This window comes from Drosophila erecta, unplaced genomic scaffold (assembly GCF_003286155.1).
Source record: "Drosophila erecta strain 14021-0224.00,06,07 unplaced genomic scaffold, DereRS2 tig00000000-arrow-pilon, whole genome shotgun sequence".
NCBI lineage: Eukaryota > Metazoa > Arthropoda > Insecta > Diptera > Drosophilidae > Drosophila > Drosophila erecta.
Window position 1 is genome coordinate 7797270 of NW_020825194.1, and position 14939 is coordinate 7812208.

The following is a 14939-nucleotide window of genomic DNA, read 5'->3' on the forward strand; positions in this document are numbered from 1 at the left end:
GACGACAACATTTTGGGCACACAGCCTGACAACCCTGCCCCTGCCTCTTCGCTCCAACTCTGGCTCTTGCTTCGATTGTAATTGTATATATATACATATATATCCCTACCATATATATGTATGTCCGAGTGTAGAATTATCATTTTTTTGTTGCCGAAAAACAGTGTTCCGTGTTGAGAGGCGAGGGCGCCATCCTAAATGGCATTGCACGACCGCCGGGAGCGAGCCGAGCGACCAACGAAAAGCAAGAAGACCAAGTGCCCGCAACCGAGACCGAGACTCCGCCAGCGTATCCCAGACTCCGACTCCTCTACCTAGACGGCCAGGAGTCGTCGCCGCTGGCAAGGCGGCCCTAACCCCTGGAAGCTCCCGATTTGGTGTGCATCTAGTGGAGCACCATGTGCGAGGTGTGCGCCGACTTCCAGAATCTCCTGGAGCTGTGTAAGTAAAAAGTTCACCGCAAAAAAAAAAAAAAAAATTGACAAGAAAGACGAACACCGAAGCCCCTGCCCTGCTCACCTATGGTATTCCGAATTCCTTTTGCAGATGAGGTGCGCGTGGCCAGCTCGGATCTCAAATTCCAGCTGCTGCTGAAGAGCGAGATCGAGACCACCTTCAACTACATCCAGTCCTGGCCGCAGCGTCAGTGCATGTGCCTGTACCGGGACACCAAGAACTATGACCGCTTCAATCTGGTAGTGCAGTCGCTCATCTGTCTGACGGTGCAGCACCTAAAGCACATCGACCACTTGATCGACAACTACAAGCGACTAACGGCCAGTGCTGCCCAGGTGGTGGCCCAGGCCCAACAGCAGCGAGAGCAGCAGCGTGACGAGGCGTCAGCCCAGGCAGAGGGAAAGGATTCATCCGCACCAGCGGAAGAACCCAAGAAAGAGGAGCCATCTGGATCCTCAGGTGAGGAGGCTCAGGGCTCCGGCGATGGGCCAGCCAAAAAGCCGCCAGTTGGCCCCTGCACTCCCCCTCCTCCGCAAACAGCCAATTCGCAGCACAAATCCCACCTGCAGTACACAGAGGAGCCCTGGATCCTGCCCGAAGTAGAAAAGCTACTGGTGCTCGTCTCAAAGGTGTTCTTGCTCAACTTCCCGCTGTACATCGCCCACAAGCATGGCATGCACTCTCGGCTGGACGACCTGCAGGCTGAGGAGGCCCACCATCTGGCCCTCATCTGCGATCTTCACGACAACGACCTGCCCATCTATCTGCTGCGGAACGTGAGCCTGTTCTGCAACTCGGGCGGCTTTGGCGCCATGTCGCTGTGCTTCGAACACCCCGATCTGCCAGTGTCCACCGCTCACTCGATGACCGCTGCCGTCTCGAATGTGAAACTTTGGCTAAACTATCACTGTAATACCCAGCTCTTCGTGCCGCTGCGCAGTCGGATACTGCAGTACATGTGCAAGCTGTCGGATCAGAGCCTCCGATCTGCCGCCACCCGCGCGATGGCCGACTTTGTGTGGTCTTCTATGCGGGACCCGCTGGATGTGGCTGTCAACTTCGATACCGAAGGATTGGCACTGGCCTTTAAGTACTTCACATCGACCACGCTGACCATGCGACTGGCAGGTAGGTCCTACGATGCACAGATATTTATTAAAGGCACTTCGAACAAAGTTCAAAAATCATTATATTTATCTATCAATAAATATTATACATTAGACTAAATGATTTCAAATACCTTCCAGGCATGGCCCAGATCAACGCACACATTAATCTATTTAATGAGATATGCACCACCGAAACCGTCAACGAAGTGGAGCTGTTCGGACAGCGCATCGCAAACTGGTTGACCGAAAACCATATTGTGCAGCACCTGTTTGGTCCGAATCTGCACGTAGAGATCGTTAAACAGGCGCACGTGCTGCTCAACTTTTTGGCGGTGGAGAACCAGATCTCCGAAGAGGACATCAAGCTGATCTGGCAAGCCACCCAGCTGAAACACTGCTCAAAGACGATCTTCGACATCCTGCCTTCGCTGGTGAAGAACCTGGCACCGCGCCCGGCCATGCACCTTTACTCACTCCTTTGCCGCATGGATCCCAAGGAGCACACTGAACAGAGCATATACATCGCCTCAGCGCTCACAAAACTGCTGTGGACTCGAGATTGCTCTCGCAGCCAAATGAACCTAATGCAGGACCACCTGCTGGGTTCAAACGTCACCGCCTCCAGCTCTGACAGCGGCAGCATTGAGGGCAGCAACACAGAGGACGACCATGTGGGCGCCGACGATAGTAGCATTGCCAGCGGTGGAGGCGGCGGAGGTGTCGGTAACAAGAGTCCAATCGATGGAGTAACTCCATGCAAGCAGGCCCGGCACAGGCGGCACATCTGTGATCCCACCACTGAAAAAGGAAAGCAGTTAAGCGCCGAGGATATGGGCAAAGTGGATATAGTGTAAGTAAAATAGTTTTTCTGTACAATTTGAAATGTACAAACGTAATAAGTAATAACATTCCTTTTCTAATTTACCCAGAAACAACCGCATTGTGAACATTATCGACAACACAAGCAGCGAAGAGGAGCTGCAGTCGCGGGCCGCCCTGGAGCTGCAACTGCATCGCAGCCGCAAAAAGACGAGCAACAAGCGACGTCGCCAGAAAGCCAACAAGCAGATCATTCTGCCCCATGAGCTGGTCGAGATTTGGGACGGAGCTGAAGATGTGCCCAGCAGTGACGACGCAGATGGCGAAGCCGATGGTGATGGCGAGGGCGAACTTCTAGCGGACAGTGACGAGTGCAGCGATGGCGCAACGAGTCAGCTAGTGCCGGCAGCGGTGCTAAAGCATCTGCAGGGAGAGGGACCCTATATCAGGGCCATTGAGACCAATATCAATGAGCTGCTCAGTGGCGCGGAGAACGATGGCAGCTACTCCTCCCCGATGAGCAACAAATCCGAGAAGAATCTGGCTGATTTTGATGACGAGGACGTGTCGCCTTGCGAGGAGGAGCTGGCCCAGCTGGTCAGCTCCCGCGCCAATTGCCCGGACGTTCCACCAGCCTTTGCAGCTGCGGCCGCCGCCATGATGGTGGCTCAGTCGGCGATGGCCCTTCAGAAGTCTGGGGAGTCGAATGTTGCTGCTGCTGCCGCTGCTGTGGCCGCTGCTGCGGCGGCTACCGGTACTGCCCAGCAAACGCTGGTGGCGATGAACCGTCAGGCCAGCGTTGCTGCAGCCGCCGCCGTGGTTGCTGCGGCCAAGGCAAAGTCGGACTCTGATGTGGATCTGATGGAGGTGGCTTCCGGCGGAAAACAGCACCATTCACCAAAGGCGAGCCAGGGCAGCTCTGCGTCCGGAAATACACCGGTACAGCCCTCCTTCAAGCTAAACGATGTGTGTCAACCCGGAAACACACTGCTCTGGGATCTGCTTCAAGACGATAAAATTGTAAGTTACTTTACTTTCGTTGTCCTTAAATCCGGTGTAATGTTAATTTTGTCTCGCAGGGCCAACTGGGAGAATCTCTGGCTTTGGAGGCGGAGAAGGCTCTGGCCACTCTCCTGTGTTTCAGCATGGACCGCCAGCTGCGAACGAAATTTATCGAGGGTTGCCTGTATAACGTCGCCAACAACCGGAGCGTTATTGTCAGTCTGCGACTGCTGCCCAAACTGTTCGCCTCGTTCCAACAGTTCCGCCCCTCGGACACACACTCAATGACGCTGTGGGCAGAGCGAAATCATCGCATGATGCAGTGCTTTTTCAATAATATACGACACTATGCCCGTCGCCATGCCGAGGTACTGATAACCCAAAACGGAGAGCAACAGCAGCAGCAGCTGGGCGGTCAACTCTACTCCCACAAGACACAAGTTTCTGTAAGACTGCAGTTCCTATCATCGATATTCTCGACGGTAGGATCCCCGAAAAGCTTCCGCCTAACGCTGGAGCAGCTTGACGCGCTATGGGAGTGGCTGGCCCACGATCCGGAGTGTGCCGATTGCTACTTTTCGTGGCTGCAGGCACAGGCCAAAGGCGGTGACCAGCACGCTCTGGGCATTGAAGCACTGCAGCATTTATATTTGAAGAAACTTCCAGAGCTGCGACCCGAGGAGTTCTCCATGGTTGCGTTGGGACTATTCCAACAGCTCTGCAGCTTCGCCCGCATCGCCATGGCCGAGTACGACAAGCACAGCGAACAGATCTCGGCAAGCGCCAGTGCCGTTGGAATGTACCATCTGTGGAAGATCGCCTTGCGCGCCCAGAGCAACGATGTCTCCTTGGCGGCCATACAGTACATCAACATGTACTACATGGGTCAACAATTGCGCCTGGAGAAGGAATTCGTTTCCCAGTGCATGGAAAACCTAGTTCAAGCGGCCACGGCTTTAGAAAGGTGAGTAGAAATAAATGTCCTTTGACTATTTTTCTATTTTTTTTTCTTTCTTCAGCATCGATGATGAGACTGCTTTGATGCGAGTCCAGCGAGGCCTGCTCCTGCTAAACACCCATTTGGATACTTTCCGGCGTCGATATGCGTTTCATCTGCGACGCTGGGCAATCGAGGGCAAAGGGATTGGATCGCATAGTAACCTAAAAAACGAGGGAGCTGGTCCACCTCTACGGATCGTTCTACAACAGGCAGGACTTTCGGAAAAAAGCCTTTTACAGATGCACGCGTGTGACTTAATCGCCGACCTCAAGGCGGAGGTGTCCAAGTGGTGGGAGAGCCTCCAAACTGGTCTGGCTGCTCCTGTGCTCGGTCTGCTGCTCAGCGATGGACCGCTACGCATTATCACACAGGGGCAGGAGCTGACCTCGGATTACGATGAACGGAGTCTCGGTGATGCTGGATTCAAGGATAACCAGATCGTCTACGTATCCTTGGGTGGACGTGGGGCCAGGCGAAAGGAGTCCAATTTGGAGCACCCGTCAATGCTGCCGCCCCCACCGAAGGAGTGTTTGCCCACGGTGCTCCTGCTGCAGCCAAAGTACTTCGAGAAGCTATTCTGCCTGATGCAGACCCTGGGAGATATGCAACCACAAGCGTCCACTGTAAATCCCCAGCATCACACAAAGGCGCAATTGCTCTCACGACGCGTATGGGATATTCTCGCCATGCTGCCAACCAATCCGCACATTCTAGACGCCTTTAAGAGTCTGGTTACGGACCTAAGCGAACTCGAGCAGATGGATGCTGCCGGAGAAGAGGAACAACTGGCCACCAAGCGCAAGCAGATTAAGCAAAAGTTCAGAGATCTTCTCGATCCGAACAACCTGCAAAAGTTCATGTACTCGCTCCATATTGTGGAGAGTCTGGCCCTAACTAGTTCCAGACGCGGCGAATCCAACGGCAATGTGGCCATGGGACATCCACCAGAACAGGTACGTGTGAAGAAATCCTCGATGGGAAGACGGAGAAATAGCAACGAGCAGCCGCCTCCACCACCGCCAGAGGTCAAAATGAGCAAGGAGCAACTGTGCGAGCTGGAGGCCCCACTGACGCCCACTCCCTCCACTGGCTTGCAGGATGTGGAAACGGAGGCCAGCAGTAGCAGCGGTGGCGATAAAGAAAATCAACCGAAGCAACACAGCAAGCGTCAGAAGAAGGGCGATACTTTTGAACAGGAAAAGGAGCGCCCAGTGGGTTGCTCTACCCCGCCGTCTCCAACCCCACCACCACCAGCACTTTCGGTGATGGAAAGAGGTGACAATAAGTGGAGTGAGGCGTTCGTCAAATGTGGTGGTCTTCGTCATCTGTACGAAATCTTCAGTGAGGGCCAACTGCAACAAAGCGCACATCCGAAGGAGCTGGCTTTAAATGAATGGCGGCACGATTGCCTGGCCAGCCTGCTGCGCATCCTCTGGCTTCTGGGATTTGAGGAACTGCAGTCCGCGGATGCCCATGTTCTGATGTCACGTCCGCATCCGTTTATGCTACAGTTGATGGAGGTGCCAGAGTGCCTGACCCGACTTTCATCGATCCTTAATGACGAGGTTCACCAGCAGCATCAGGCTTCTTCGGCCAACCCACTGGTGTTTCCGTATCAGTTCCAGCACTTGCGCACCGGCTTTTGGGGCAGGGCCCAGCTCATCCAGTTCGCTATGAACATCCTAGTGAGTTTTGTGCACGCCTCGGCGGAAGCAAGAAGGCTTCTCTGGGCTCCAACTGGTACCGATCACTGTCGATGGCTGCAGAAGTTCATCCTGGAGGATCCCGAACCTGCAGTGCGGCGTGAGATATGCGCTGGCCTTTACCGCATTTGCTTAGGAAACGCACACAGCTATCGCCTTTTATTGGCACCACTGCTGCACAAGCTCATCGCCCTGTTGCCTTTGGCCGAGCAGATGAGCTCTGGCACCCAGCCCACACAGTTTTTGCTTTCCGAGGAGGGCAAGGATCCCTACGGACCCGCCTGCCGTGACTACTTTTGGCTGCTGGCCAGATTGGTGGATACTCTGTCCCCGGAAATGGTGGCCGAAGAGCACATCGACATTGAAATGCTGTGCGAAAGCATCTCGCAGAGCATTCTCACCCGAGAGTATTATGAACTGCGCCATGGTTACCAGGACGATGGCTTGGTGGGTCTGTTGAATCTCATGTCCAATTTGATCAAATATGACACCACCTTCAAGTACACTCCCAAGGCGTTATCCTTTATTGAACAGCTGATTGGCTTCCTGTTTGACATGCCCTCGCCGGCAGATCGCCAGAAGCCCAAGTGCAAGTCGGCGTCGTCTCGAGCATCTGCCTACGATCTACTGGTTGAACTGTGCCGCGGATGCGCCACGAACTATGCGTATCTGCATGGACGTCTTCTGGCTCAGCACAAGTCCGGGCCCAAGCAGCCGTATCCTTGGGACTATTGGCCGCGCGATGAAGGCAGATCTGAGTGCGGCTATGTGGGCCTGACCAACTTGGGAGCCACTTGCTACATGGCCTCTTGCGTCCAGCACTTGTACATGATGCCACAGGCGCGAGCAGCTGTTTTGCGAGTTCCACCCACGGCTGCCCGTAAGCATGGACCAACGCTTCTGGAGCTGCAACGGATGTTTGCCTATCTTCTGGAGTCGGAACGGAAGTCCTACAACCCGCGAAGCTTCTGCAGGGTTTACCAGATGGATCACCAGCCGCTGAATACGGGAGAGCAAAAGGATATGGCCGAGTTCTTTATCGATTTGGTGTCCAAACTGGAAGATATGACGCCTGACTTGAAGCACCTGGTTAAAAGGCTCTTCTGCGGATCCTTGAGCAACAATGTCGTCTCCCTGGATTGCGGTCATGTTTCCCGCACGGCTGAGGACTTTTACACTGTACGCTGCCAGGTTGCAGATATGCGCAATCTTCAGGAATCCCTGGACGAAGTCACCGTTAAGGATACACTGGAGGGCGACAACATGTACACCTGCTCGCAGTGCGGCAAGAAAGTACGAGCTGAGAAGCGGGCCTGCTTCAAGAAGCTTCCCCAGATCTTGTGCTTCAACACCATGCGCTACACCTTCAACATGGTCACCATGCTCAAGGAGAAGGTCAACACTCACTTTTCATTTCCGCTGCGCCTGAACATGTGTCATTATGTGGAGAAGACCTTGATGCCGCAGCAGTACAAGGAGGAGCGAGAGAGGCGCCAACGTGAGAACGAAGGAGCAGATGGTGGAGGCGATGGAAACGACAACGAAAAGGCAGAGGCCACTCTAGATGCCGATATTGAAGAATGCTACGAGTGAGTATTTCTGTTTTGAAATACTGTTTACAGAGAACGTAGTGATCAACTTTTAATTAACAACAATAATGCCCACTTATACAGGTACGAACTGGTGGGCGTCACTGTCCACACGGGCACTGCGGATGGCGGACACTACTACAGCTTTATTAAGGAGCGGACGAAGACCAGTTACCATCCACACGAGCGCTGGTTTCTATTCAACGATGCCGAAGTCAAGCCGTTCGATCCGTCACAGATAGCGGCGGAGTGCTTTGGCGGCGAGATGACGGTAAGTAGTTGGTTACATATGTTTTGTTCCCGCTAACACTTATCGCTGATATCTGCAGAGCAAAACCTACGACTCAGTGACGGAGAAATATCTGGACTTTAGTTTCGAGAAAACCAACTCTGCTTACATGCTGTTCTACGAGCGCCGACTGCCAGAGCATCTGCAACGCCGGCATTCCGAGTTGCTGGTAACACCAACGCCCAGTCCCACTGTTGAAGAGAAATCCGAGGCGGAGGAGCCCACAAAAATGGAGACGAGCGCTAGCGAGATCAAGGCAGATGTGGATGTGGAAGCAGAGGATGAGGAGAAAGACAAGGAGAAGCCTGCGAAGACTGACACAGAGTCCAAGGAAACCCCGACAAAAGAAGAGGTCGCGGAGGTTAAAGCGAAGCAGGATGAGCCTGAGAAAAATGAAGTCGGATCGCAATCCATAGAAGGCGAAAAGAAATCGGAGACGGACAAAAAGCCCACGGAGAAGACGATCGTGAGCACTGAGGAGGAGAAGCAGCCAACAGCCAATTGTGATAATCATAAGCCAAGCAACAATAGCCACAACAAAGCCAGCAACGATCAGCAGCCTTCTACGTCAAAGGCAGCCCAGAAGCTACAACTATTTCGTCCATTGTTGAACAAGGAGCTCGAGGATTGGATTTGGCAGGACAATCGACAGTTCCTGCAGGATCGTAACATCTTCGAGCACACCTATTTCAAGTGAGTTATAGTTTACTTTGTCTGCATTTCATTTCACTACATATCTTTGTTGTTTTTTACAGCTTTATGTGGCAGATATGTGGACACATACCCCAATCATTAATATCAGAAACGGACGTCACCTGCATGGCAGCCAAGTTGTCTGTGTCCTTTTTCATTGAGACTTTTATTCATGCTAAGGAAAAGGTGAGTTAATCCTCTTGGCAAAGCAGTAAGAGTGAGTTTCCACCTTACCTCGTTTGTGTAGCCCACTATGGTGCCCTGGGTGGAGCTGCTGACCAAGCAGTTCAATGCCAGCCAGGAGGCCTGCGAGTGGTTCCTGTCGCACATGTCGCTGGAGCCCTACTGGCCGGTCCAGGTGCTAATCCAGTGTCCCAACCAAATGGTGCGTCAAATGTTCCAGCGTTTGGTTATCCATGTCATCCAACAATTACGGTAAACCCATAAATTACAATAGGATTCCTTATGTTTATTAAGCATTAATTACCTATTCAGTGCCTCACATGCCGATCTGTATCTGGATGTGGAGACAGACGAAGATGACAAGGAGTTAATAGGCCAAGCCTCTTGTGTAACCCGTTTTATTGGTTCGCTCATCTCGCTTCTGGAGCACGGTGCCCGAGCGAACCTGCGGCACTTGTCCGAGTACTTTGGACTGCTGTGCGAGTTCTCACGCATGGGAGATGAGGAGGCCATGTACTTGCTGCGCATCGGTATACTCAAGAGCCTGGTGGACTTCTATCTGGGGCACAAGCAAACAGACAGCGTAAGTTGATCAAGATAAGTTACACCTGCTATGGTTATTTATGATTTAAGTTTTATTTTCCTATCGAGCAGATAGACATAAGCTCCGACAACGAAGATAACTCCTCAGACGAGGCGCTGTCCGTGGAGAAGATGCGTCCGGCCTCGCTGGACAAGATGATTGCTCTGTGCGCCAGCCTAGTGGAAAGATCAAGAGGACCCGACTTCAGGCTGAGACTCTCGCCCAAAGACTTTACTGCAATCGCCGGCGGCAAGGTTATACTCAAAAAACTGGAAAGCGTTGTCTCTTCTGTTTAATCAATCCATCAAACAACCATTCAAGCATGCCATATCCAATACCAACCATCTAACCATCCATTAACATTAATCCTTAACCGAATCCCAACAACAAAAAAATCAAGATAAAAATTACATTCGAAATCCATTTTTGTTTTTCCTGTGTTCAAAGTTCCCTGCAATTTTGTCAAATTCTGCTTATATTTCGTAGGGTTTTCCATTTTTGTACCAACAAATAAAGGACGGCATTAATCCGCACCAGACAAAGCATTTAATACACGCCCTTTGTCGCTGGGATGAGCGCCTGGCCACGCAGATCATTGGCATGCTATTCGCCTCGGTTACCAAGCACACGGAGCTGTGCGCACCCTTCTTCAAGCTGCTCACACTGCTCACCGAGACGCAGGGCGGTCCAGTGGGCCTGCCGTGTTTCACCCAGTTAATCCTGCCCCGCATGTGGGACGCGGCCGAGTACTGTCCACAATCCGTGCTGGACTGGCTCTCGCTGCAGGCCACCAAGAACAAGATCGCCCACGCCTGGATTCTTCAGTCAGCCGAGAAGTGGCTCGAGCAGTTCCTGCTGGCCCATGATAACACGCGGGTTCGGAACGGTATGATATCGGCGCTATCCGCTTGGGAGATCCTGTTAAATGGTCGGATTTTATTACAGCTGCCGCCTTTCTGCTGGTGGCACTGGTACCCTCGCAGCCCTTCCGGGCCAACTTCCGCGCCCACTCACAACACAAGCTGCTGGCCCTCAATCCACACAGTTATCGGTAAATTATTTATGGAGTAGTCCACTTTTTGATCTTTGAGTTACACTAACCACCTTGCTTATCCTCCTGCAGCGACATAAACAGCGATGCCCAGGCTGTGCTGCACCAGGTGATAACGCTGCTCCTGCGATTGCTGCGTCCTGCGCGCGTCTATGCGGATATCGGAGCCCATGGCACGACCAAGCTGACCGCGTACTTCAATCTGCTCAGCTATTGTATGGTTTCAAAGACTGAAAAACTAATGGCAAGTTTAGCAGCAGCAATTTCGCTTTCCCGATATGTTCACCACTAAATTGACCCACTTTGTTGCCACTTACAGATAGGTTCGTACATGCGCTCCCTGTGGGAGCTTTTCCATCCACGCCTCTCGGAGCCCAGTGTTCCAGCCCATCACAACAAGCACGCACTATTGACCTTCTGGCACCACTCACTGGTGGACTGTCCGGAGAATGCTGCCCAGGTGGCCAACTGCCCAGAGATTACGCGCAACATAGCATTTAACTATATACTGTAAGGAGACCACTGTTTTCGACTGGTGTAAACTTTATTTAACCGTGTGGTTACCACCTAGGGCCGATCATGATGACGCGGAGATAGTCACCTACAATCGTTCCATGCTGCCCGCCTACTATGGACTACTTCGTCTGTGCTGCGAGCAGAGCCGAGCACTCACCCGCCAATTGTCCCAGCACCAGAATCTTCAGTGGGCCTTTAAGAACATCACGCCACATCCCACGCAGTACGCGGCCGCCGTGGACGAGCTTTTCAAGTTGATGGCTCTGTTCGCCACCCGTCATCCGGATGCTAGTGAACAGGAAAAGCTCGATGTGACCCAGTTTAGGAGGGCTGTGATCGTGTCCTACACTAGTAGTCTGGATGCGCGTGTCTCCTGGTCCACGCTTATCAGTGCTCTTAAGATACTCGGTAAGCATTTCACCCAACTTAGTTGTAGAAGAGCACGCAGCACTAATGTGATCCTATTCGCCTACAGTGGACAATGAGGAGGACCGCACGATGGTGATCTTTAACGGCGGCATTGAGATGTGCTTTGAGGCGCTGCACACGCTACATTCCATGCATCACGAGGCCACCGCCTGCCATGTGGCTGGAGACCTATTCGATCTCTTGGGCGAGATGCTGCTCCTCCTAGCCACGCTGCGAACCCGCACAGACAGTCCTGCGCAAAAGAAGCAGCAGCAGCAACAGCAGCAGCTGGAGCAACAGTTGCAGTTGCAGCAGCAACAGATGCTGCAGAAACAGCAGCAGCAGTCGCAAAGCCAAACGCAAACACCACAGACGCCGCAGCAAAAGGAAAAGCAGCTGCAGCAACAAATGCAGCAGCACCTGCAGCTGCAACAGTTGCAGCAAATGCAATTCCAGCAGCAGCACTTCCTGCGCCAGCAACATCAGCACTCGGCGCTGGCGAAGGCACTGCCGGATGCAGTAAAGCGACTGGCCACGCTACTTAACACCTTTAACTCCCCTGAGATCAGTCGCATGGCCTTGGAAGTGCTCAAGGAGCTGGTGCGCAATCCCAGCCTGGAAACCATTAGCATTCTGGCGCCCATTCTTATCAACTGTCATCTGTCCGTGGCGAATGCTCCCAATGCGATCGGTCCTCTGGGACCGTATTTCCCGCGTCGCGGAGCGAAGCACACGCCTTGGCCATTAGGCGCCAAGAACTCACCCCGTCCACCGCGACCCATGGTACAGATGTGCATCGCTCTGGCAGAGCTGACACCTCGCGGTCTCGATGCGGATTACGACGTCCAGGTGGAGTCCTTCTACCGACCATACCATGACTTCATCGATGTCATGATGCGCATGTGCGTCAACACGGGTACTCTGAACGACACGCTAGTCAAGCTGCAATGCTTGGTGGCCATCGAGTCCACGCCGCTGCACTTCACCTATTTCCCCAAGTTCTGGGTGGGCATACACAACAATGCTCTGACGCACAAGTAAGTGAAAGCTGTTTGTTGAAAATAAGATGCAACTTTATCCCATTCCTTCTTATAAGATACGTTGAACTGCTCGTGAAGAATCAACTGTTGGTGGAGTACCTCCACAATGTCCTGAGGGACGAGCGAAGCATGTTAAAGGATGCGTGCGTTCGTGAATTTCTGGAGCTCTATTATCACAAGGTTGCCGCCCAGCTGCCAGTTGCCCGTATGATCTACACAATCAACTATGGTATGCACTCCAAGGACGACATTGACGAGCTGTGTGGTGACCTGTTCGCCATCCGAATCATTGCCCAAGCCACTGGAGTGCCAGCCTCAGTGCGCAAGGAGTTGCGCGGATCTCTGAGGGCACTACAGAATAAGAGCGAGCGGTTTAGGAAGGAATCGGAGCGGGGTAAGTTTCGCGTTACCATTATGGTTTTATTGCCTAGAATAGGGGAACTACTTGAGTACGTTGAAATTGATAGAGCTTTCATCATCTCCCTATTTGCCAGATCCATTTCCGAACAAGAAGCAGAAACGTGACTCGCAAAAGGTGAAGGAAAAGGATCACCCTCAGCCGGAGGGCGAGAAAGACACCTCAACGGACAACGACAAACCAGCAGATGTCTCTATGGAATCCAGCGGTAACTCGGAGCAAGTAACGGACAGCACCAAACCACCAACTCCTGCTGGCAGCGACGATGAGCAGATGGAGAAAACGTCAATTCCCTCGTCCGATGACGAGACAGAGCTGGAGGATGAGCTGCAACCGACGCCCAAGCGCAACAAGAAGGCGTCGAATAAGAAGACTGCCCAGGATCGTCTCAACGAGGAGCGCGAAAAGCGACTGATCACGCTGATCACCATGGAATCGTACATCCAGAGCATTTTTGCCATCCTTAAGCGAGATGCCTGTGTGCCCAGCTCGGGAGCGACTAAGGAGCCGAGTGAGGAACCGTGTGGCGAGGCTTCCACTTCGGCGGCTGCCGCTGTAAAGTTGTCTCGCCCCAAGGGAGCCTGCACTCCGCCGGAGCCGATGGCCGCTGCAAACGATGCGCGATGCAAGATGGATACGGAGACGGAGGCGGAGGAGCAATCTCCAAAGCCGAGTCACACCAATGGTGGCCAACAGAACGAATCCCCGCCAGCGGCCACCAGTGCAGACACTGCACCCGCGAATCCTTCCCCGGCTCCCACGGCCGCCGTTGCGTCCACGTCCCAGGCAGCAAGTCCAACACAGATTTAGTTGTCATTCAACGATTTGCTCAGCATTTTGTTTTTCGGCAAGCCACTGGACTGATAATGGGCGCCGGCGGCTGACCACGGCTGAGCACCTAACCTGTAAGAATTTTGTGGCCAAAGGTCATTGTTAGGCACACGTACGCAACCCAAGGTTGGTGCTAATGGTTGGTTGCACATACACACACAAAAAACAGAAGTCTAATGGCAAAACAGAGCGACACAAGCTAAACAGCTCCCATTCCGATATTCGTTTTCGAGGAAATGGAAAGTGCCAGGAGTTTGGCCATCCGCTGAAACTGAACATTGGTTTTGGGGTTAATAGATACTTAGTTAAGCTTATCAACAAATAGCAATGTAACACACATTCAGTCCCGACACGCAAACAGCCCTCACATATATTCAATATATAGATATAAATGTAACTAACTTAAGACTACCCAGCACGCAACGTCCCCCGCAGAGCAGAGAACCCGTAGGAGATCCCCTTTCGAATGGATGGTTAAGTTCCCACAACCCAATGGAGACATTTGTTATGCCAAAAAATAAGAAGACAAAAAACTGAAAGTGGAAAGCGGTTAAGCAGTTGAATCAGAGGCAGCATTAGGACTACAAATTAAAAGTTTGAACGAGTGAACGAGAGCGGTTAAAGAAGATCAATGAAACGGCTTACGAGACGCTAATATCTATATATGTTGTATCCATTAAGTATCATTTTAAAAACGATGCTAAGACCCACTTGCTTACCAACTTTCCTCGCCTTCTCCCACGCCCCCAATGCACCATAAACGATACGTTAGACATGAACAGATATTATAATTATAGAACCTAACGAAACATTTTAAATATTGGATGTGTTAAAGAGTATGAGTATGTCATAATCATTTTCAATGTAAATCGCATAACGCAAACCAATCGAACAGTTTTAGTTCACATCCGATAATGATAAATTGTAATGTTTAGCACGTAAGTTGTGTAGAGAGTTGTTGTCCCACGTGAAACACAACAGGACAAAAATGATAACATTAAATAAAGTAACTGGCCAGCCCCGCAAAACGGGTCGCATATATTGATAGTCTTAAGCAATCCCGAGAACGTAGCGCGATCGAAATTCACACAATGTAATGTTGAGAACCCAACAAAAAACACAAACCTAAATCACACGCAAACAAATCATGAGAATAATAAGTTTAAATGATATGTAATTGAAACGAACTGGAATGGTATTTATTGGGGCGGGCACTTCTTGACTTTCTAGCAACCTGTTGCCTTTCGAC

The 14939-nt window shown here is 51.9% G+C and overlaps 1 protein-coding gene across 2 annotated transcripts; it reads left to right on the forward strand.

The window, feature by feature from the left end:
• Nucleotides 1-33: 33 nt before the first annotated feature.
• On the forward strand, nt 34-14873 carry LOC6554710 (ubiquitin carboxyl-terminal hydrolase puf). Of its 2 annotated transcripts, none has more exons than XM_001981924.3 (20): nt 34-441; nt 547-1584; nt 1704-2415; nt 2495-3404; nt 3464-4350; nt 4406-7678; nt 7763-7949; nt 8008-8660; nt 8723-8846; nt 8908-9095; nt 9156-9426; nt 9498-9680; nt 9913-10312; nt 10372-10477; nt 10550-10721; nt 10797-10987; nt 11049-11401; nt 11469-12438; nt 12498-12835; nt 12909-14873. In XM_001981924.3, the coding sequence occupies exons 1-20, from the start codon at nt 399-401 to the stop codon at nt 13667-13669; spliced, it is 11760 nt and encodes a 3919-aa protein (XP_001981960.2). In that variant the 5' UTR covers nt 34-398; the 3' UTR covers nt 13670-14873. The 2 variants fall into 2 exon arrangements, with proteins under 2 accessions (XP_001981960.2, XP_015009279.1); XM_015153793.2 differs by having other exon boundaries at nt 12936-14873.
• The last annotated feature ends 66 nt before the right edge of the window (nt 14874-14939 follow it).

Excerpts from the sequence above, each read along its gene's own strand:
- LOC6554710 (XM_001981924.3), top strand. The coding sequence starts at position 399 with ATGTGCGAGGTGTGCGCCGACTTCCAGAATCTCCTGGAGCTGT. Across the intron at positions 7,679-7,762 it reads GATATTGAAGAATGCTACGA|GTACGAACTGGTGGGCGTCA; the intron begins GTGAGTATTTCT and ends CCACTTATACAG. Across the intron at positions 10,722-10,796 it reads CAAAGACTGAAAAACTAATG|ATAGGTTCGTACATGCGCTC; the intron begins GCAAGTTTAGCA and ends TGCCACTTACAG.